This window comes from Mobula birostris, chromosome 18, assembly GCF_030028105.1.
Source record: "Mobula birostris isolate sMobBir1 chromosome 18, sMobBir1.hap1, whole genome shotgun sequence".
Taxonomy (NCBI): Eukaryota; Metazoa; Chordata; class Chondrichthyes; order Myliobatiformes; family Myliobatidae; genus Mobula; species Mobula birostris.
This window is the reverse complement of record NC_092387.1, coordinates 51,205,978-51,228,089: the sequence shown is the minus strand read 5'-3', so window position 1 is coordinate 51,228,089 and position 22,112 is coordinate 51,205,978. Positions and strand designations below refer to the sequence as shown.

The 22,112-nt window shown below is 40.6% G+C and overlaps 1 protein-coding gene across 1 annotated transcript in view; it reads right to left on the bottom strand.

The window, feature by feature from the left end:
* Window positions 1-22,112, bottom strand: part of LOC140211885 (heparan-alpha-glucosaminide N-acetyltransferase) — a 349,860-nt gene that overhangs the window by 242,048 nt on the left and 85,700 nt on the right. Inside the window, 2 exon segments of the mRNA XM_072282072.1 lie at window positions 4,635-4,685; window positions 11,211-11,280. Coding sequence (XP_072138173.1) covers window positions 4,635-4,685; window positions 11,211-11,280 — 121 coding nt within the window.

Genomic DNA, 22,112 nt, shown 5'->3' with positions numbered 1-22,112 from the left:
GACCTTGCTAAAATCAATGAAGGCAACATCCACTGCCTTGCCTTCATCCACTTACCTGATAACTTTGTTGAAAAATGTTACAAAAAAGATTGGTTAGATATGACCTCCCACACACGAAGCCATGTTGAATATCCATAATCAGTCCTTGTCTGTACAAATGCTTACACTGTATGCCCAGTCCATTAGAAAACCTTCTAATTACTTTCCCACTACCGATGTCAGGCTTATTGGTCTATAATTTCCTGACTTAGTCTTAGAACCTTTCTTAAACAATTGAACAACATTATCCTCCAATGTTCTGGCACCCAGCTGTGGCTACGGATGTTTTAAGTATTTCTGCTGGGCCCTTGAAATTTCTTCACTGGCCTTCCACAGGGTCCAAGGAACACCTTTTCAGGCCCTGGGTATTTATCCACCCTAATATGCCTCACCTCCTCAGCAAACACCTCCTCCTCTATAATCTGTATAGGGTCCATGAAGTTGATGCTGCTTTGCCTCACTTCTATAGACTCTGTGCCCATCTCCTAAGTAAATACAGATGGAAAAAATTCATTTAAAATTTCCCCCATCTCCTTTAGCCCCATGCATGGATTACCACCCTGGTCTTCCAGAGGACCAGTTTTGAACCTTGCTATTTGTTTGCTTTTAATAATCTGTAGAAGCCCTTAGGATTCCCCTTCACCTTATCCGCTAGAGCATCCTCTTGCCTCCTCTTAGCCTCCTGTTTTCTTGCATTTCTTATACTCTTCAAGTATCTCTTTTGTTTCTCCTGCCTATACCTGCTATGCACCCCCATCTTTTTCTTGACCAGGACCTCAATATCCCTCAAAAACCAAGGTTCTGTAAACCTATTATCCATGCCTTTTATTCGGACAGAAGCATACAAACACTGTACTCTCAAAATTTCACTTTTGAAGGACTCCCATTTGCCAAGTACACCTTTGCCAGAAAACCACCCGCTGCCACAATGAGACCACACTTAGTTTGAAGGAGCAACACTTCATATTTTGGCTGGGTAGCCTCCGACCTGATGGCAGGAACATTGATTTCTCAAACTTCTGGTAATGCCTCCCCCTTCACCATCCCCCATTCCCATTTCCCTCTCTTGCTTTATCTCCTTACCTGTCCATCAACTCCCCCTGGTGCTCCTCTCTCCTTTTCTTTCTTCCATGGCCTTCTGTCCTCTCCAATCAGATTCCCCCTTCTCCAGCCCTGTATCTCTTTCACCAATCGACCTCCCAGCTCTTTTCTTCACCTCTCCCCCTCTCAGTTTCACCTAATACTTCCCCTCCCCCACCTTCTTATCCTGACTCCTCATCTTTTTTTCTCCATTCTTGATGAAGGGTTTCGGCCCAAAACGTTGACTCTACTCTTTTGCACAGATGCTGCCAGACATGCTGAGTTCCTCCAGCATTGTGTTCATGTTGCTATCCCAATCCACACTTGCCAGATCCATTCTGTAACCATCAAAATTGGCTTTTCTCCAATTTAGAATCTCAACCTGAGGACCAGACCTAACTTTTACCATAATTACCTTGAAACTAATGGCATTATGATCACTAGATGCAAAGTGTTCCCCTACACAAACTTCTGTCATCAGCCCTGTCTCATTCATTAATAGGAGATCTAGTATCATACTCTCACTCATTGGGACTTCCATGTACTGATTAAGGAAACTTTCTTGAACACCTTTGACAAGCACTTTCCCAATTAACACTTTTAGGGTGTGGGAGTCCTAGTCACTATATGGAAAGTTAAAATCACCTACTATCACAACTTTATGTTTCTTCAAACAGTCTGCAATCTCTCTACAAATTTGCTCCTCTAAATCCCGCGGACCTTTCTTATTCCCCATAAAGCCTCACTTGATGAACTCTCCAGTCTGTCCTGTCTGAGCACTGCCATGAGATTTTCCTTGACTAACAATGCCACCCCTGTCTTTTTTACCCCTCCCACTCTATCACATCTAACACAAAAGAACCCCAGAACACTCAGCTACCAGTCCTGCTCCTCCTGCAACCAAGTCTCTCTAACTCCTACAATGTCATAATTCCATGTGCTGATCCATGCCCTAAGCTCATTCACCTTTCCTACAATACTCCTTGCATTGAAATAAAGGCAGCTCAAAACCACACTCAACCTTTTGATTCCTGATTGTATGTCGGCTTAACAACATCTTTCTCCACAACCACTCTACTATCTGTTATGGCACTCTGGTTCCCTACAACCCTAGTTTAAATTTACTACTCTGATTTGAAATCAAAATGAGAATAAAACAGATAACCAATGATGAAGAAGAGAATTGAATGATTGATTAACATGGCCAGAGACCTGATGTACAGAAGAAATGTTATTAGAAAGATTGATTGAGGAACAGAGCCAATCCTGCAGCAAAAGTTACTTTATTAGCACAGAGATGCTATTTTTTAAAATATTATTAAAGGGGACTGATATGGTCCTTCAAAAATAGACACAAACTCTGCCAAATCAGAGCACTTGCAATTTGAAGGTATTTTAAAATGTTGGTGTATTCTTGACTAATTATTATTATCAGTCATTGTTATGTATGCTGCCAGATGAATCGGGAAACAGAATCTAGAGAATGGGTCAACAACAAGCATTGAATTGATACCATTGTATCATCCTTTTCTTGATTTATTCACAAATCAGGCAAAATTAGGCTAACTGTTATTACATGCAAATTGTACTGAGATCCTCTATGCACTAATGTACAGTAATGTGAATGTGCTCTTCATCAACAGTGAGGACTTTAACTGCAGTAGCAGGCCTTTAGCAGCAAAAGCAGACCAGCACCTGTATTACTTAAAGGATCTGCCTCTGCCTAGGCTGAAAGATCCTGAGATCACCTCGCTTTAAGATAAGAACTTAAGTTCTTTTTTGCTAATAGATCCTGACCAACACGATGCTCCCCAATGAATACACAATGTTTATCAGCCATTGAAGTCCAGATGCTTGTCCCCATCAGTAATTTGCTATATGAAGACAAATCTGCCCCGAAGAATCCCAACTCACTGAATTGGCAGTCCCAAATACAAAGTGGTGCCCACATCATATGACCTTGCTTCTGTGGTAAACCATGTATATATGTTGTAACTCGGTTACCTGTCTGGACACACACCTCTGCTGACTGCCCCTGCGGCTCCTCCCACAGAGTCCTGTATAAAGGTGTTCGTCTTGCCCCTCCCCCTCAGTCCGGGGGCAGACACTCACTGTGGAGGTCGTATTGTACAGCGAATAAAAGCCTTTCAGTATTTTTACCAAACCTCAGTCTTTTGGAGTAATTGAAGGTGCTTCAGATTCTAACAAGAATTTAAAGCATGATTGCTTGATTGATTTATATTTACAGATACAGCACTGTAATAGGTCCTTCTGCCCAACTACAAAAGTGTGATCAATTAGCCTACCAGCCCATACGTCTTTGGAATGTGGAAGGAAACCGGAGCGCTTGGAAGAAATCCATACAGTCATAGGGAGAACATACAAACTCCTTACAAACAGTGACAGGAATTGAACCCGGGTCGCCGGCTCTGTAATAGCATTACGCTAACTGCTACATTATATAATGACTGTGCAAATTGACCAGGATTCTCATTTCTAATGCTTCCATGCCATCTGGACTGAAACTAAATCAGGTCCACCATTCCCATATTGCCTCGTAATACAATTAAATAGTGCATTGATTTTCTTACATCCATAAACAGGCTCAATGTTTATATACGTCCTTAACTTGATTTTGACCATAATTTGGAAAGTACGTAAAAGCACTTTTTATGGTAAGCATACCTCCACAGTATTGCAATGAAAGGCATCAAAAACACTTTCAAGACTGATAATAAAGAAAAAAAACTAAAAGTGGAGAAAGAGAGGAAGCCAGTTCTGCTGTTCATAGGAGCAAACATATGTTGGACTTTTGAATTTAATGATACTATAGGAATGCTAACAAGGGTTTCAAGTCAGGTGTTTGTCATGCAGGGATAGAGTGTAATGTGTTTTAATTCAGAGAAGGACTTTGTATAGGACTTTGAACGAGAGGGTTAACATATGAAGAACGTTTGTCCACTCTTGGACTGTATTCCTTGGAGTTTAGAAGAATGAGGGGAGACCTCGTAGAAACATTTTGAATGTTGAAAGGCATGGACGGAGTGGATGTGGCAAAGTTGTTTCCCATGATGGGGGAGTCTAGTACAAGAGGGCATAACTTAAGGATTGAAGGGCGCCCATTCAGAACAGAAATGTGAACAAATTTTTTTAGCCAGAGGGTGGTGAATCTATGGAATTTGTTGCCACGGGCAGCAGTGGAGGCCAAGTCATTGGGTGTATTTAAGGCAGAGATTGATAGGTATCTGAGTAGCCAGGGCATCAAAGATTATGGTGAGAAGGCAGGGGAGTGGGACTAAATGGGAGAATGGATCAGCTCATGATAAAATGGCGCAGCAGACTCGATGGGCCAAATGGCTGACTTCTGCTCCTTTGTCTTATGGTCTTATGGTATACGTTAACCGCATTCTTTATAATAGGAGTGCCAGAGTGGAACCAGAGGAAAAGTAGTTTTCACTCTCCATTACCTGGCTTGCTCCCAAACAGCACATATAGCTGGAAGGTTCAGTACTTACTGTGCTGGTGACCCAAAGAGTTGCTGCACAGACCTCTGGGTGCACTTCATCCTGCAAAAAGCACAATCTTTCTAAGAAATTATTTTGTACTTGCAGAAGATCAGATTTTTTATAGAGTTTTAAAGGAGGAAGTGAAGCAGAAAATACTTTCTCATGAGTCATAGAGTCATAGAATGGGTCTTTCGGCACATCTAGTCCATCCCAAACTACTATTCTGCCTATTCCCTCTACCTGCATTCGGATCATAGCCTTCCAAACCCCTCCCATCCATGCATCTATCAATATTTCTCTTAAATGTTATAATCAAACCCACATCCAACAATTCCACTGGCAGCTTGTTCCACAATCTCGCCACCCTCTAAGTGAAGAAGATTCTCCCTCCTGTTCCCCTTAAACATTTCACCTTTCACCCTTAACCTATGACCACACCCTTAATCCATGAGTCTGTGGCTACAACCTGGGAGTGAGAAAAATAAACTTTCATTAAGAATCTGAAAAAGGAAGGAAGGAACTCACAAAAAGTTACTAAAATCAGATGAATTTGAGGGAATACCGGGAGGAAAGGCATGGAATGGTGGAACATGCTTATATGGTGGGCCGAGGACAGTGAAGTAAGGAAGTAAGTGTGTGTGTGTGTGTGTGTGTGTGTGTGTGTGTGTGTGTGTGTGTGTGTGTGTGTGCACGTGCGCACATACTCACACAGGAGATAGAAAAAGGGAAGTGCACCGCTGATGGTAGTTAGAGATAAAATGTATAATTGTGCATAAATTATCCATTAGACAGAGATTAACACAATACAGGATTGAGTATCTGGTGTGCAAATGCACCATGGGTAGAGGTGCGAAGGACTGCCTTGTTAGCAGTAAATGCGTGAGTGAGCTTCTGGTGGCAGGATGCAGAAGGGGTAGGTACAAATGGATTACTGACTGGACAGATTTATTACAGAAATGTAAAATCACCAATGCATAATTTTACAGGTTGGATTGAATGCTTTTGACACCTAAGTAATTGAAGTGCATTTTTGCCAATAAATTTAATGGCCCCATCAAAATAAACAATTAAGAGATTTGGGAAAATGAAAGGCAGGGTCATTAAATCACCCAGCTAAGTGAACACTGTATAATCAAGTGGGCTGCACAATTATACACTACACTGGTTGTTCTAAATGCTGAACACAAAAGCAACACTCTCCAGAGTTGAAACAAAGCAAGGATTTTCAGAACAGTTGTAGCAAAGGGCATTTGACAAGAAAATTCTTTATAATTTTACAGTGACCAAAGGGCTACATTTAGACAGCAGTTATATTGCCTTATTTGGGTTAAAATAAAGCATCTTAAGCACACATCTTTATGAAAATAGGCAACATTATTTTTGTGCCTGTTTTTGACCAGAGTCTCAAGTAAGCTAATGCAAAGCAGTGCAGGGTTTTCTTAAAGCCTACCAAACTGCCACATGCACATGACAGCCTTAGTATAACCATTGGCATCTCCTCCCAAGAGTCCTTTCAACTATCAAAATACTGAACCAAATATATTTAACATTCTGACAAGTGAATTTTCTGAACGCATTATCCTACCCATTTTCCACCATTAAAAATTGCTGATAACCTCGGTAGGAGTCAAACAGAGACTGCTCTGCAATATAAGAAGGGATGACATATCACTAAGAGAGAAGGCAAGAACAGAAGCAGAAATACAAGTCTCTTTTAATATTTCGACATGGAGGCATTGCACGTCAGCTAACACCTCCATGACAAATCTGGGGAAAAGGCTTCTCATACTTGCTTAACCTCTTGTTAAAAAGGACACTGCAAATATATGAATAAGACACATCTTTAAACCCAACATGCCTTTCTTTCGAGTGCAACAAAAGGCAAAACTTAACAGGCCTACATATACAAATGAGAGGAACAACATTAGTTAATATTTCATCTTGCTCAATTTACGGTGAGACATCTATTAACTGTTTGAAATCTGCTATTGTGGTTTGTGATGTAATCAGTCATGGATATATTCTGGCAATGGTTACACATTCTTTGTAAACAACAAATTTTTTAATGATTTCATGCATTTTTAAAAATAGTTGCATGGCGGAATGACTGATCATCTGCAAGTCACCTATTGATGAATGTCAGGTGAGCAGCGAACACATGATTGGATATCATACATACGAAGGGTGATTGATAAGTTCGTGGCCTAAGGTAGAAGGAGTCAATTTTAGAAAACCTAGCACATTAATTTTTCAACACAGTCCCCTCCTACATGTACACACTTAGTCCAGCGCTCGTGCAGCATACGGATCCCTTCTTTGTGGAAGTGGTCCACAGCAGGGGTGATTGGTAAGTTCGTGGCCTAAGGTAGAAGGAGATGAGTTATTAACTTCAAACTTTCTGCATTATCACTCAAAGAGTTGAACTGCACGTGCATGTAACGAGAGCATCTTGGACCTCCAGGCGGTCCACATCAGGTGTGATTGATAAGTTTGTGGTCTAAGGTAGAAGGAGATGAGTTATACAGCTCTTGTTACATGTCTGGAGGTCCAAGACGCCGACTTCTACAAAGAAGGATCCGTATGCTTCACGACCGCTGGACTAAGTGTGTAAATGTAGGAGGGGACTATGTTGAAAAATAAATGTGCTAGATTTTCTAAAATTGACTCCTTCTACCTTAGGCCATGAACTGATCAATCACCCCTCGTAATTCTTACTTTTTATTCATTCATGCTTCAGGATGTGATGTCACTGGGAAAGCCGGCATTTATTCTCCAACCCTAATTGCTCTTGAGAAGATAGTAGTGAGCCATCTTCTTGAACCATTGCAACTTCTATAGTTGTACTGTGGAGAGCATTCTGACAGGCTGCATCACTGTCTGGTATGGAGGGGCTACTGCATATGATCGAAAGAAGATGCAGAAGGGTGTAAATCTAGTCAGCTCCATCTTGGGTATTGCCTACAAAGTACCCAGGACATCTTCAGGGAGTGGTGTCTCAGAAAGGCAGCATCCATTATTAAGGACCTCTAGCACCCAGGGCATGCCCTTTTCTCACTGTTACTATCAGGTAGGAGATACAGAAGCCTGAAGGCACACACTCAGTGATTCAGGAACAGCTCCTTCTCCTCTGCCACTCATTTCCTAAATTGAATCTTTGGACACTACCTCATTTATTTCTGCTTTTGCATGTTTTTTAATCTATTCAATATACATAATTAATTTCCTTATTTATTAATTATTATTATTTTTATTTATTATTATTATCTTTTTTCTCTGCTAGATTATATATCGCATTGAACTACTGCTGCTAAGTTAACAAATTTCACATCACATGCCGGTGATAATAAACCTGATTCTGATTCTGATTCTGATCTTAGTAACGGTACTCCCACAATACTGTTGGGTAGAGTATTGCAAGATTTAGGTCCATGTCAATACAGGATCACTAACATATTTACAATCAGCACAGTGTTTGACTTGGAGGGGCACCTATAGGTAGCGGTGTTCCGATTTGTATGCTGCTCTTCACCTTCCTGGTGACAAATGTCATGGATTAGCAGATGTCCTCTCAGTACCCCGAGAGAGTAACTGCATTGCATTTTGTCAATGGCATGTTCTGTAGCCACTCTGCACTGGTAATGGAGGAAGCGGCTAAAGAAGGACTTAGATAGATTAAGAGAATGAGCAAAGAAGTGGCAGATGGAATACCATGTCGGGAAGTATATGGTCATGTACTTTAGTAGAAGAAATGAAAAGGTTGACTATTTTCTAAATAGAGAGAAAATACAAAACTCTGAGGTGCAAAGGGACTTGGGAGTCCTCATGCAGGATTCCCTGTAGGTTAAGTTGTAGGTTGAGTCTGTGGTGCGTAGGGCAAATGTGATGTTAGTAATCATTTCGAGAGGATTAGAATATAAAAGCAAGGACGTAGTACAGGTGTCCCCCGCTCTTCGAACATTCACTTTACGAAACCTCACTGTTACGAAAAACCTACATTAGTTACCTGTTTTCGCTAACCAAAGATGTTTTCACTGTTATGAAGAAAGGAAGCGCACGACAAAAAAGCAGTGCGCAATGAAAAAATCAGCACGCATCCCGAACAGCCGCTTTTCCCGAGATTCGGAACTGCATTCTCTCCAGCATCGCTTAAACATGTGCCTGTGAGCAGCCGTTAGCAAGGTGAGTTCTAAGGTATCGGAAAAGCCTAAAAGAGCTCGTAAGGGTGTTACACTTAGCGTAAAACTAGACATAATTAAGCCTTTCGATTGTGGTGAACGAAGTAAGGACAAAGTGAGCTTGGCTTGTGGAAGTTGAGGAAGATGATGTTGAAGAGGTTTTGGCATCCCATAACCAAGAACTGATAGATGAAGAGCTGATGCAATTGGAAGAGGAAAAGATGACAATCAAAACTGAATTCAGTAGCAAAAGTGAAGTCGTCCAGGAACTGAATGTGAAGCAACTGCGTGGGATTTTCCCTGCAATGATAAAGTATGACTTTAATTTTGAAAGGGTACGTCGGTTTAGGGCATATTTGCGAGATGGTTTGAGTGCTTACAAAAAACTGTATGATAAAAAAAATGCGCGAGGCTAAGCAGTCAAGCAAACCTTCCACATCAGCCACAGCAGACGACGAACCTCGACCTTCGACATCGAGGCGGGCAGTCATAGGAGAAGATGAGCTGCCTGCTCTAATGGAAATAGACGACGATGAGATGACACCTCAGTGTCCCACCACCCCAACCCCCAGGCCGCGGACAGATACCGATTCGCAGAGAATGCAGCGGTAGCCGGGAGGCACCCAGCACATCTTTAAGAAAAAAGCTGAAATAAACATGCTAATTAATTAGGTGCCACCTGGCACGTAATTGTTGGCCCAGATTAGAGGCGATAGGCGATTGCCGATTGCGTCGCTTCTGATCTGGGCCGACATTTACATGCCGGGCGGCACTTAATTAATTAGCATGTTTATTTCGATTTTTTCTTAAAGATGTGCCGTGTACCTCCCGGCTACCGCTGTACCCCTGCATGCTTTGCGGATCAGTATCGGTTCACTGCCCGGAGGGTGGGGGCCACTGCACCACCCAAACTCCGACGACTCAGCCTAAAACACCATCATCAGTGTGCTCGATGTCTTCCCGATTCTGGTAAGTCAAACTACACTGTACATACATTATTTCTACTTTATATAGGCTGTGTATTTTAACGTGTTATTTGGTATGATTTGGCAGCTTCATAGCTTAAAGGTTACTGGAGAGAGTGTTTTTGCCAGCAGCGTTTGCGTGAGATTTTCTGCCGAGAGTGCCTGCGTGAAGTTTTCGCTACAGAGAACCGTGCCAGCAATGATTGTGGAAAAGTATTTCTACTTTATATAGGCTGTGTATTTATCATATCATTCCTGCTTTTACTATATGTTACTGTTATTTTAGGTTTTATGTGTTATTTGGCATGATTTGGTAGGTTATTTTTGGGTCTGCGAACACTCACAAAATTTTCCCATATAAATATATGGTAATTGCTTCTTCGCTTTATGACATTCCGGCTTACAAACCGTTTCATAGGAACGCTGTACCTTCGGATGGCAGGGGAAACCTGTATCAAGACTTTATAAAGCACTGGTGAGGCCTCAGTTGAGGTGCTGTGAGCAGTTTTAGGCCCCTTATCTTAGAAAGGATGTGCTGAAACTGAAGAGGGTTCAAAGGAGGGTCACGAAAATAATTCCAGGATTGAACGACTTGTCATGTGAAGAGCATTTGATGGCTCTGGGCCTGTATTCACTAGAATTCAGAAGAATGAGAAGTGACCTAATTGAAACCTATCGAATGTTGAAAGGCCTTGATAGAGTAAATGTGAAGAGATTATTTCCTATTGTGGGAGAATCTAAGACTGGATGGACACTGCCTCAGAATTGACGTGTATCCTTTTAGAACAGAGATGAGGAGGAATTTCTTTAGCCAGAGAGCGGTGAATCTGTGAAATTCATTGCCACAAGAAGCTGTGGAGGCCAAGTCTTTATGTATATTTAAGGTAGAGGTTGAGAGATTCTTAATTTGTCAAGGCATGAAGGGATACAGGAGGAAGGCAGGAGATTGGTGCTGAGAGGGAAAATGGATCAGCCATGATAGAATGGCAGAGCGGGCTTGATGGGCCAAAAAGCCTAATCCTGCTCCTATATTTTATGGTCTTATGTTACCTTACCTTATTCTCTCCTTGTAGCTGCACCTAGTATACTCTAAGGTTGATGAATACCATTCTAATCCACTGTTTTGAGTTTAATAGTTAACATGTAAGCTTTGTTTCTCTCATGAGCTATTTTATTAGGTTTTTCTGGGGTAGTGGTCCACATTCCCCAACAGAAATATTGAAAGCAACCTTGTCCCTCAACCTCACTTAGAACTTCCACATCAGTCACAGTTGCGCTATTAAAAGCTTCGGTAAGGTAGCTTCAGAAATCAACTTCTGCATACCGCTTGATTTGCAAACTTTACAATGCCATCATAGGTCATTGAATTGTCCAGCGCTCATGGCTGCTGCTGCAGTATTTATAATTCTAAATATGTTTAATCTCTAAGGACAAAAAAGTGTTACCTGTACACGTAACATCCTGCTACATGAATAAAAATCAGTCCAATCATGACAATAACTGCAACAGCAATAGCTGTGGATGAGAAAGGAAGAAAATGTCCATTTCTTTAGTGATGACTGCAATAGTCATTTTAATTAACTGTCAAGAATTCAACAGTTGGGCACTGTTAGAAATATTGGAACATATATAGGCCATTCAACCTCTCCAGTTTATAGTACGAAATAATATTCTGGCTGATCTGGGATTTAACTTAATTTCCTTCTCAACCCCCATCCTTTACCATACCCCTGAATACCTTGTCTAACAAAGTCTTCATATTAACATGGCCTGGTATCAACTGAGAGTCTCAGAAGAGTGTTCAAAGATTCTACCAATGCCACATGTAGGGGTGTTTCCTACAAGTCCTGGTTTTAATCTTCAGACTATGTCCCTTAGATCAGACATTCCCAGTCAGTGGAAATAGTTTATCACCCTATTTCCTTTTGAACTTATAACGTAAGTTGAAACAGGAGTAGGTCTTTTGAGTTCTTCCATCGCTAACCTCAGTCCCAGTTCAGCGCTTCCCACACTCAACCACCCTTCCCTTCCATCATCTGATTTCCAAACAGACTATGAGCCCACTAATAACACAATTCCATTTCTTTGCACTATATTTACTTTGTAATTTATCGTAATTTTATGTCTTTGCACTGTACTGCTGCTGCAAAACAACAAATTTCATATCATATAATTCAGTGTAAATGAAGCTGGCTCTGATTCTGAATAACCTACAATGACCCTTATCTCTTGATTCCTGTTATATATATTGATCTTTGTATTAAATATACAGAGATCACTCAAATCACCACTCAATCTAAATTCCAAGAACACAACCATAATTTATAATATCTCCCAGGAATTAATTATTACAATCCAGTTATTTATCCTGTAATTCTACCCTGTATGATATTGCAAGAGCATTCAAAAGAGTGCTTCAGTGGGAGTTCTGCTCTATTGTTTCTTCATTCAGCTGATACAAAGAGAATACCCTGTAGCCTTTACTCAAATGCTTCAAATCTTACAATCCAAATACCAACACTCCTTCCCACTTCATAGCTACTGCTAAAACCATTGCTTCTTTTCCAAATTTTCAGCTTTTATTTTACGTAGCTACCAAAGACATGAATATACACTCAGGAGCTACTTTATTCGGAACAGGAGATACCTAATAAAGTGGCCAGAGTGTATTTCTGCATCCTCATGGTCTTCTGCTGCTGTTAAGGTTTGATGTACTGTACGCTCTTCTGCACACCACTGTTGCAATGTGTGGTTACTTGAGTTGCTGTCGCCTTCCAGACAGCTTGAACCAGTCTGGCCATTCTCCTCTGACCTCTCTCATTAAGAAGGCATTTTTACCCGCAGAACTAATGCTCACTGGATGTTTTTTTTTATGTTTCTCGCACCATTCTCTGGAAACTCTAGAGACAATATTGTGTGAAAATCCCAGGAGCTCTGAGATACTCAAACCACCTCATCTGACAGCACAATTATTTCACAGTCAAAGTCACATAGATCACATTTCTTCCCTATTGCAATGCTTGGTCTGAACCTCTTGACCATGTCTGCATGCTTTTATGCATTGAGTTGCTGCCACGTGACTGGCTGATTAGATATTTGCATTAACAAGCAGATACGAGGGGTGATTGATAAGTTTGTGGCCTAAGGTAGAAGGAGTCAATTTTAGAAAACCTAGTACATTTATTTTTCAACATAGTCCCCTCCTACATTTACACACTTAGTCCAGCGGTCGTGGAGCATACGGATCCCTTCTTTGTAGAAGTTGGCATCTTGGACCTCCAGAAAGTGGTCCACAGCAGGGGTGATTGATAAGTTTGTGGCCTAAGGTAGAAGGAGATGAGTTATTAACTTCAAACTTTCTGCATTTTCACTCAAAGAGTTGAACTGCACGTGCACGTAACTAGAGCTGTATAACTCATCTCCTTCTACCTTAGGCCACGAACTTATCAATGACCTCTGCTGTGGACCACTTTCTGGAGGTCCAAGACATCAACTTCTACAAAGAAAAGATCCATATGCTCTACAACTGCTGGACTAAGTGTGTAAATGTAGGCGGGAGCTATGTTGAAAAATAAATGTGCTAGGTTTTCTAAAATTGACTCCTTCGAGCTTAGGCCACAAACTTATCAATCACCTCTCGTATACCTAATAAAATGGCTACTGAGTGTATGAAGTCAATGGAAAATGTCAAATGTTATAGGAGGCTAAAAATGTTCCAATAATAGTAGAAGTTCTGTGAGCTAAAAGAAAGGAGGAATTTATCATTGGAGAAGAGGAACTGAGCAAATTAATGTGACGACAGCCTGACAAGTCCCCTGGTTCATATAGCCTTCTTCCTTGGATATTAAAATAAAGGCTGCAGAGGAAATGATTATATTAGTTATAACTTTCCAAAATTCCCCTGATTCTGGAAGGAAGCATTTAACCATTAATATATTACATCCATTCATGAAAGCAGAGACAGAAAGCAGGAAACTACAGAACAATGAGCCCAACATTTGTCATCAGGGAAATGCTGGAATGTATTATTAAAGAAATATCAGCAGAACACAGCAAGTCATAGTACAACCAAGCAAATTCAACATAGTTTTATAAAAGGCAAAATATTTAGAAAATTTATTAAAATTTACTGAAACTGTGTAGCAAGCAGAGTGGATGAAGGGAAACTGATTTATGTGGTGCATTTGGATCTTCAGAAGGCATTTGATAAGAAGGTACAGTGCAAGATCATTGTGAGTGACATGTTAAAGTGGTCAAATGACTGACTAACAAGACAGAGATTCAGGCTAAATTATCCATTATGAATTTGGTAATCTATACATGCCACAGTGATCAGTGCTGGGCCCTCAATTATTTGCAATCTATACTAATTCACAACTACCATTGGCAGGAGGTGCAGAAGCCTGAAGTTCCACACAAACCATTTGCCACAATCCTAAATGCCACAGCTTAGCAACACTGTGATGACTTAGTACAAAAATGGCCTCCTAATTATGTTCTTTCTCAGGAAAATTGTATATAAGTTATATTTTCCTTGTGAAGTTGCTAGAAGTAAGTTTTACATTGTGCCTGTAATTACATATACTTGTGCATGTGATAATAAGCTTGAATTTTGACTTTGAATAATTTAGACTACGGAACCAAATGCATTACAGCTACATTTGCTGATGATACAAAATCAGGCAGTAATGCAAATTGTGACAAGGAAGTAAAGAGTCTACAAAGGGGTATAGATAGGTACAGGGAGTGAGCAAAAATTTCACAAATGGGCAGTAATGTGAAGGATTAGGAAGTTATGCATCTGGGTAGGAAGAGCAGAAATGCAGAATAGTTAGGCTGCAGAATGCCAAACTTCCTCACACACATAATACATACATTTTTGTACAGTTGTAACAGAGTTAGGAAGGCAAATAGAATGTTTACCTATGTTGCAAAGTGGATGAAGTATAAAAACAAGGAAGTCCTGCTACAGTTATACAGGAATATTGGTGAGACCTCAAATGTAGCGGCGCTTATAGCTTTAATCTCTTTATTTAAGGATGGACTTAATTGTGATGAACGTAGTTCATAGAAGGTTTATTCTCAGGATTAAGGATTTATCTTATGAGGAGAGATTGTGCAGTTTAAAGCAGTACTTGTTGGAATTTAAAAGAATGAAACATGATCTTATTGAAATTAGCATGATCTTATTGAAATGTTTAAGAATCTGAGGAGGATTGTAAAAGTAGATGCAGGAGAATGTTGCCACTTATGAGAATATTATAAAAAGGGCACAGTTTCGGAATAAGAAGTCTTCCATTTAAAAATCCTCAAACCTCTCAAATGAAAAAATGTCAAAATCAGAGTTGAAACAGAACTTCTTTGGTCAGAAAGTCATGAATCTTTATAACTCTCTACCTACAGAACTGTAAAGGTAGTGTCAATGAAATATATTTAAGGCCAAGATAGGCAGATGTTTGTTCCGTCAGAGTGTCACCATTTATGGGACCTCCACCCTCCCTCCACACACCCCACCACCACTGCTTCATAATTTCCTGTCAGGGTTGCCTTATGTACAAACACTCCTGTGCCTAGTATTATCCGGAGGGTTCCTGTATTGTGAAAGACGTCCTGCCTCGTCCCTGTGCCGAAGACGCCACGCCCCAGCGGCCTCAATGACTACAGACCGGTGGCATTGACCTCCCACATCATGAAGACCCTGGAGAGATTTGATCTGGAGCTGCTCCGGTCTATGGTCAGGCCACACTTAGATCCCCTCCAGTTCCCCTACCAGCCCCGACTAGGAGTTGAGGATTCCATCATCTTCCTGCTGAACCGTGTCTACGCCCACCTGGACAAGCCAGCGAGCACTGTGAGGGTCATGTTTTTTGACTTCTCCAGTGCGTTCAACACCATCTGCCCTGCTCTGCTGGGGGAGAAGCTGACAGCGATGCAGGTAGATGCTTTCCTGGTGTTATGGATTCTTGATTACCTGACTGGCAGACCACAGTACGTGTGCTTGCAACACTGTGTCCGACAGAGTGATCAGCAGCACTGGGGCTCCACAGGGGACTGTCTTGTCTCCCTTTCTCTTCACCATTTACACCTCGGACTTCAACTACTGCACAGAGTCTTGTCATCTTCAGAAGTTTTCTGATGACTCTGCCATAGTTGGATGCATCAGCAAGGGAGATGAGGCTGAGTACAGGGCTACGGTAGGAAACTTTGTCACATGGTGTGAGCAGAGTTATCTGCAGCTTAATGTGATAAAGACTAAGGTGCTGGTGGTAGACCTGAGGTGACCCCTGTTTCCATCCAGGGGGTCAGTGTGGACATGGTGGAGAATTACAAATACCTGGGGATACGAATTGACAATAAACTGGACTGGTCAAAGAACACTGAGGCTGTCTACAAGAAGGGTCAGAGCCGTCTCTATTTCCTGAGGAGACTGAGGTCCTTTAACATCTGCCGGACGATGCTGAGGATGTTCCACAAGTCTGTGGTGGCCAGTGTTATCATATTTGTTGTTGTGTGCTGGGGCAGCAGGCTGAGGGTGGCAGACACCAACAGAATCAACAAACTCATTCGTAAGGCCAGTGATGTTGTGGGGATGGAACTGGACTCTCTCACGGTGGTGTCTGAAAAGAGGATGCTGTCTAAGTTGCATGCCATCTTGGTCAATGTCTCGCATCCACTACATAATGTACAGGGTGGGCACAGGAGTACATTCAGCCAGAGACTCATTCCACCGAGATGCAGCACTGAGCATCATAGGAAGTCATTCCTGTCTGTGGCCATCAAACTTTACAACTCCTCCCTTGGAGGGTCAGACACCCTGAGCCAATAGGCTGGTCCTGGACTTATTTCATAATTTACTGGCATAATTTACATATTACTATTTAACTATTTATGGTTCTATTACTATTTATTATTATGGAGCAACAGTAATGAAAACCAATTTCCCCCGGGATTAATAAAGTATGACTATGACTATACAATCAACCTGTATTTAGGCTGTCTGATGTAGTTATATTTATTATGATTTTTTATTATTGCATTATTTATCTTATTGCGCTGTTTTTTTTTGTGCTGCATCAGATCCAGAGTATTAATTATTTTGTTCTTGTTTACACTTGTGTCCCGAAAATAACACTAAACCATCTGGAATCTTGACAGTAGGCAGGAAACAGCAGATTGGCCATGATCCAATTGAATGGAGGAGCCCATACAAGGGGTATAGTTGTTCCTAGTTCTGGCATTTTTATTTTTTGATACACACTTTTTTAAGTTGGTCATCAAATCAAACTTTTCTGATGCTTAAACTTTTACTTATCTCCTGGCTCTTTTAGACTCGATTGGATACTTGAAATATTCTGCCTGTCACTGATTTCATTTAGGCACACAATTACCCAAGCAGAAGTGTAATTATATTTTTGTACTGATCTTTCCCAACATATCATTATGAAATGGATAAGAAAGACAAACAAAGACTGTTGGATTAAAGTCAATGACCTTAATGTTGCTTTACAAAGTAGCAATCAAACTTTGGCTTCCAACTGCAATTTAACAAAACTTTGCTATAATTTTACCGATTAAGTAAGCAATGAGTTCAATCCAGCTAGGAGACTAAAATGGTTTAACCCCCAACTCCTGAAACTTGCAAAGGATGTGGGCCTGGCAACTTGTTGCTCAAGAATGGGCAATCTCCCAAAACTTTAAAATATCTAGCCTAATTTACCAAGTGACACCTTCCGTCTCTCTTCACTCCAAACACCAACAAATGTTTAAGTCATTTGATATGGATTGTTAAATTATTTAAGTAATAATTTCAATCTATAAAAATGAAAGCTCCTGCATTATTTTGGCTCCAGAATGTATACTGTATTATGTTGTCAACATAACTTCTCAATTTAATCAGAGCTAATGCCAGATAACAATAAAAGCTATCATGCTTGTCAGATGTTTTGAGTATTATTGGAAGAGCTTAAGGAAGCTGACTCTGCATCTAACATATACAGTCAGCCAAGGTATTGGTCTATAATTTGCAGCATTGTCACGGACAGTACCAGATAATTCATAAGAGCAAAAAGCAACGCAGATGAGGAAAGTCCAGAATAAAAACTGAAAATACTAGAAGTAATCAGCATGCTTGGCAGTAACCTAGAAGAGAGAAAAACAGAGTGACCGTTTCAGGCTGGTGTTCTTTCATCAAATCTTCAAGCCTTGACATCAATTCCAATTTAAGTCATCAGTTCTGATGATAGGCCATCAATCTAAAAGATTAACTCTGTTTCTCTCTCCACTGTTATTGCTTGACTTGTGAGTATTTCCAGGATTTTCTGTTTCCACTCCTGATAGCTCATAATTGGTCTTAGGTGGAAGGAAGGTGTTAAACAGAATCTCCTTTCCATGATATAAGAAAGATATTGTTGAATACAGAACCTTCCAAATGCCTGACATCTACCAACAGAAAAAACAAAGGCAGTAAAAGCATGGAACACCACCATTTGGACATGGTCTTCCAGGCCATGAGTTTTTCCTGTTCCTTCATCGTTATTGAAGCAAAATCCTGGACTATCTCCTTAACAAGATTGTGGTCATACTTACACCTTAAGAACTGCAGCAGATGAAGACATTTTGCCATTGCTTTCTCAAGGGTAACAAGGGATGAGCAATTAAATGCTAGTTCAGACCGCAAAGCCCGCATCCTTTAAATTAATAGATTTTTAAAATTTCTCTTCTTACCAAAGCCACATTATGTCTGAGCACAATTTGTTGGTGACTCTCACTATCTATTATGTATATGGATATACTGTATTGTGCAAAAGTTTTAGGCACCTATATATAGCTAGGATACCTAAGACTTTTGCACAGTACTGTAGTAATTTTATGTATTGCACTGTGCTAAACCCACAAGAAAACAAATTTCATGATATATGTGAGTGATGATAAACCTGATTCTGATATGGGTCTCTGTTGTGGACTGAGAGCGGGAAGGGGGCAGGGAGAGGAGAATCATGGTTAGGGAAAGGAGGAGGGAGAGGGGAGGGAGCAGGAAACACCGGAGAGATATTACATAATGATCAATAAATCAATTGTTTGGAAACAAATTACCTTGCCTGGTGTCTCAGGGCTGGGTGTGTCTGCACCCACACCAACCCCGCCACGGCACTCCTTTTCTGCCACCTGTTCCCCGTGTGCTCCACCCTCGTCAATGCCAACATCTTTTGCTCCCACCAGATTTACAAACTCACTATCCGCTCACATTGATAAATACAGTATTATACAAAAGTCTTAGGCACCCTAGCTCTCTCTATACAAATGTGCCCAAGATCCTTTTACAATACTGTAGATAGTGTGGTGAGTAATTATACCTCTTGGTCAGAAAGCTCTAAATTTCTGCCCCACACTTGCAAAGGAGCTCATAATCTTGGAATAATTTTAAAATACACCATAAAGGTACAGCTGTATTTCCAGGGGTGTTGGGCTTTAAAATGAAGTCTGGATAAATGTTAAACTTTCATGTTATTATTGGACAAGTACAGGGATATGAACCAGTCAGAAATGATATTCTTCAGTCAAACAAATTAAGATAAAATTAAGTGAGCATTCATCTATTCCGTACATAGTTCACACTGATATCCAGAACATGGTTTCCAGATAGTATTTTGAAGAGTTCTATTCAAAAGGTTCAAAGGAATATCTAAACAAGCCTGATGCATTTTGGAAACAAGTCCTGTGGACTGATTAAGTTAAAATAGAACTTTTTGGCCGCAATGAGCAAAGGTATGTTTGGAGAAAAAAGGGTGCAGAATTTCATGAAAACAACCCCTCTCCAACTGTTAACCACAGGGGTGGATCAACCATGCTTTGGGCTTGTGTTGCAGCCAGTGGCACGGGGAACATTTCACTGGTAGAGGGAAGAATGAATTCAATTAAATACCAGCAAATTCTGGAAGTAAACATCACACCATCTGTAAAAAAGCCAAAGATGAAAAGAGGATGGCTTCTACAACAGGATAATGAACCTAAACACACCTCAAAATCCACAACGGACTACCTCAAGAGGCGCAAGCTGAAGGTTTTGCCATGGCCCTCACAGTCCCCTGACCTAAACATCATCGAGAATCTGTGGATAGACCTCAAAAGAGCAGTGCATGCAAGACAGCCCAAGAATCTCACAGAACTAGAAGCCTTTTGCAAGGAAGAATGGGTGAAAATCCCCCAAACAAGAACTGAAAGCTGGCTACAAAAGGCATTGACAAGCTGTGATACTTGCCAGAGGGGGTGTTATTAAGTACTGCCATGCAGGGTGCCCAAACTTTTGCTTCAGGCCCTTCTCTTTTTTTGTTATTTTGAAACTGTAAAAGATGGAAATAAAAATGTTTTCTTGCTTAAAATATTAAATAAATGTGTCATCTTTAACTCTAACTTTATGCCTTTTGGAAATCAGTACATCTTTTACTCGCTTAGCTATTCACAGTAACAGAAATTTTGACCAGGGGTGCCCAAACTTTTGCATGCCACTGTAAGTATGCTGTAATGTTATGAATTGAACGTAAATATTGTAGGCCCTCACAAATAGCAATGAGATAACAATCAGCTAAGTAGTTGCCTGAAAGATAAATTCACATTAGAAATTTTCAAAACCCTAACAACGTAAACATACTATTTTCTTTACGACTCAATATGATTCAATTGCTCTAGCATCTCTGTTTCTTTAAAACTAGTTTTACAACCACAATGACAGTATATGGTTGTCATTGAATTGATTTACTTTCCATTGAAGGAATGTAATAGACCCCAACACGCGATCAGGGAGTTGTAACACGCAGCACATCAGCTAGCCGACACTGTTTATTGATCAGAAAACAGATTGTGTTCATGATATTGCAATAAGATATTTTAATTACTGCTGTACATCGCACCCCGACCTTCAGTCCATTAGCACACAATTAACCTACATGCATGACTTTAGAGGAGTGGAAGCCTTAACTAGTCTGCCTTGTAATTGTATCAACATTATCAATACCAAAAATCCATAGCCAATAGTCATAGACTCTTACAGGAATGCTTTCAAAATGTTTCCAGCTTAGCTTGTCAAGTGATCTTACTTATCCAAATCTCTCAAATGTCATTAACTCAACATTGTATACCAAACTCTTATTGTAATAGTCAGGCACTTAATCCTGATTTATACTTCTGCGTTAATTCGACGCCGTACCCTACGCAAGTGACATACATGCGTTGTGAGCATTTATACTTGTGCGTTGGTGTGCCTGCGTCGCTCTGCAATTCAGGCACATCGCGCATGCGCACACACCTGCCCACGCAAGGCTTCATGGTCATGGTAGACTTTCTCGGGGTAAACAAGTTTAAAGCGAGCGTCGTTTTTCATAAAAGCGAAATGTGTCCTCCATAATTTCGGAGGTCTGTAAAGCTTTATGGAAAGCATTGCAGCCAGAGTTCCTTCCCTGCCCTTCAGTCGGCCAATGGGAAACTATTGCACCGCAGGAGGAAATACAAAGCTCCCAGGCGGACCAATCACTGTTGTTGCGTTCTGTGTCGCCGCGATGCGCAGTTACATTTTGGGAGAGGTACGCGTCAGGCTCTGGCATAGGGATCCACGTCGGCTCGGCGTAGGGTTTGTGGCGACGCAGTACTTACGGTGTCGCATTGACGCAGAAGTATAAATCAGGCTTAAGGCGGCAGGATTTTGTAGTCAAAAGGAACTACCTTTGTTATGCACATTAAGTTCATATCAGATAGCTATCCAATTGGGAAAGAGATTGAAGATTGGACGTATATGATTAGAATGAGCAGATTGAATTCATCAAGTTCAGGGACAGGAGCACACAATACAGGAACATTTATACCTATCGCATCCTGTGTAGGCATTGAGGATACTAGTAGTATAGTAGCAAAGAGCAGCTCTATTGCTACCTGTCACTACACCGACCTGGGAAGGCGCCTAAACCAAACTCTGTCAGAGAATAGCCTAACTTTGTAATATATCCTTCTTTACAATTTAATGGGAAGGAAACTTACATTAGAGCAATATTTTATCATGTAGTTACAAAACATAGTAAATGAACTTGCACTGCTACTTATTCCAAGCAATTGTTTTCTATTTAAAATATGAATAATTTATTATTTGAATAATCAACAGCAAAGAAAAACTAACAAGGAATATAATTTTGAAATAATCAGTCTTAGTTAATTAGAATATATAAGGTATTTGGTAAGGGATACTCATGTCTGAATAACTTGAGCTAGCTAGGTACACAGGTAGGTAGATAGAGGTAATTATTGTATTTACTGTCTTTTAGTAGGTATAATAATGAGGGTCAATGAAGGAAGTTCATTTG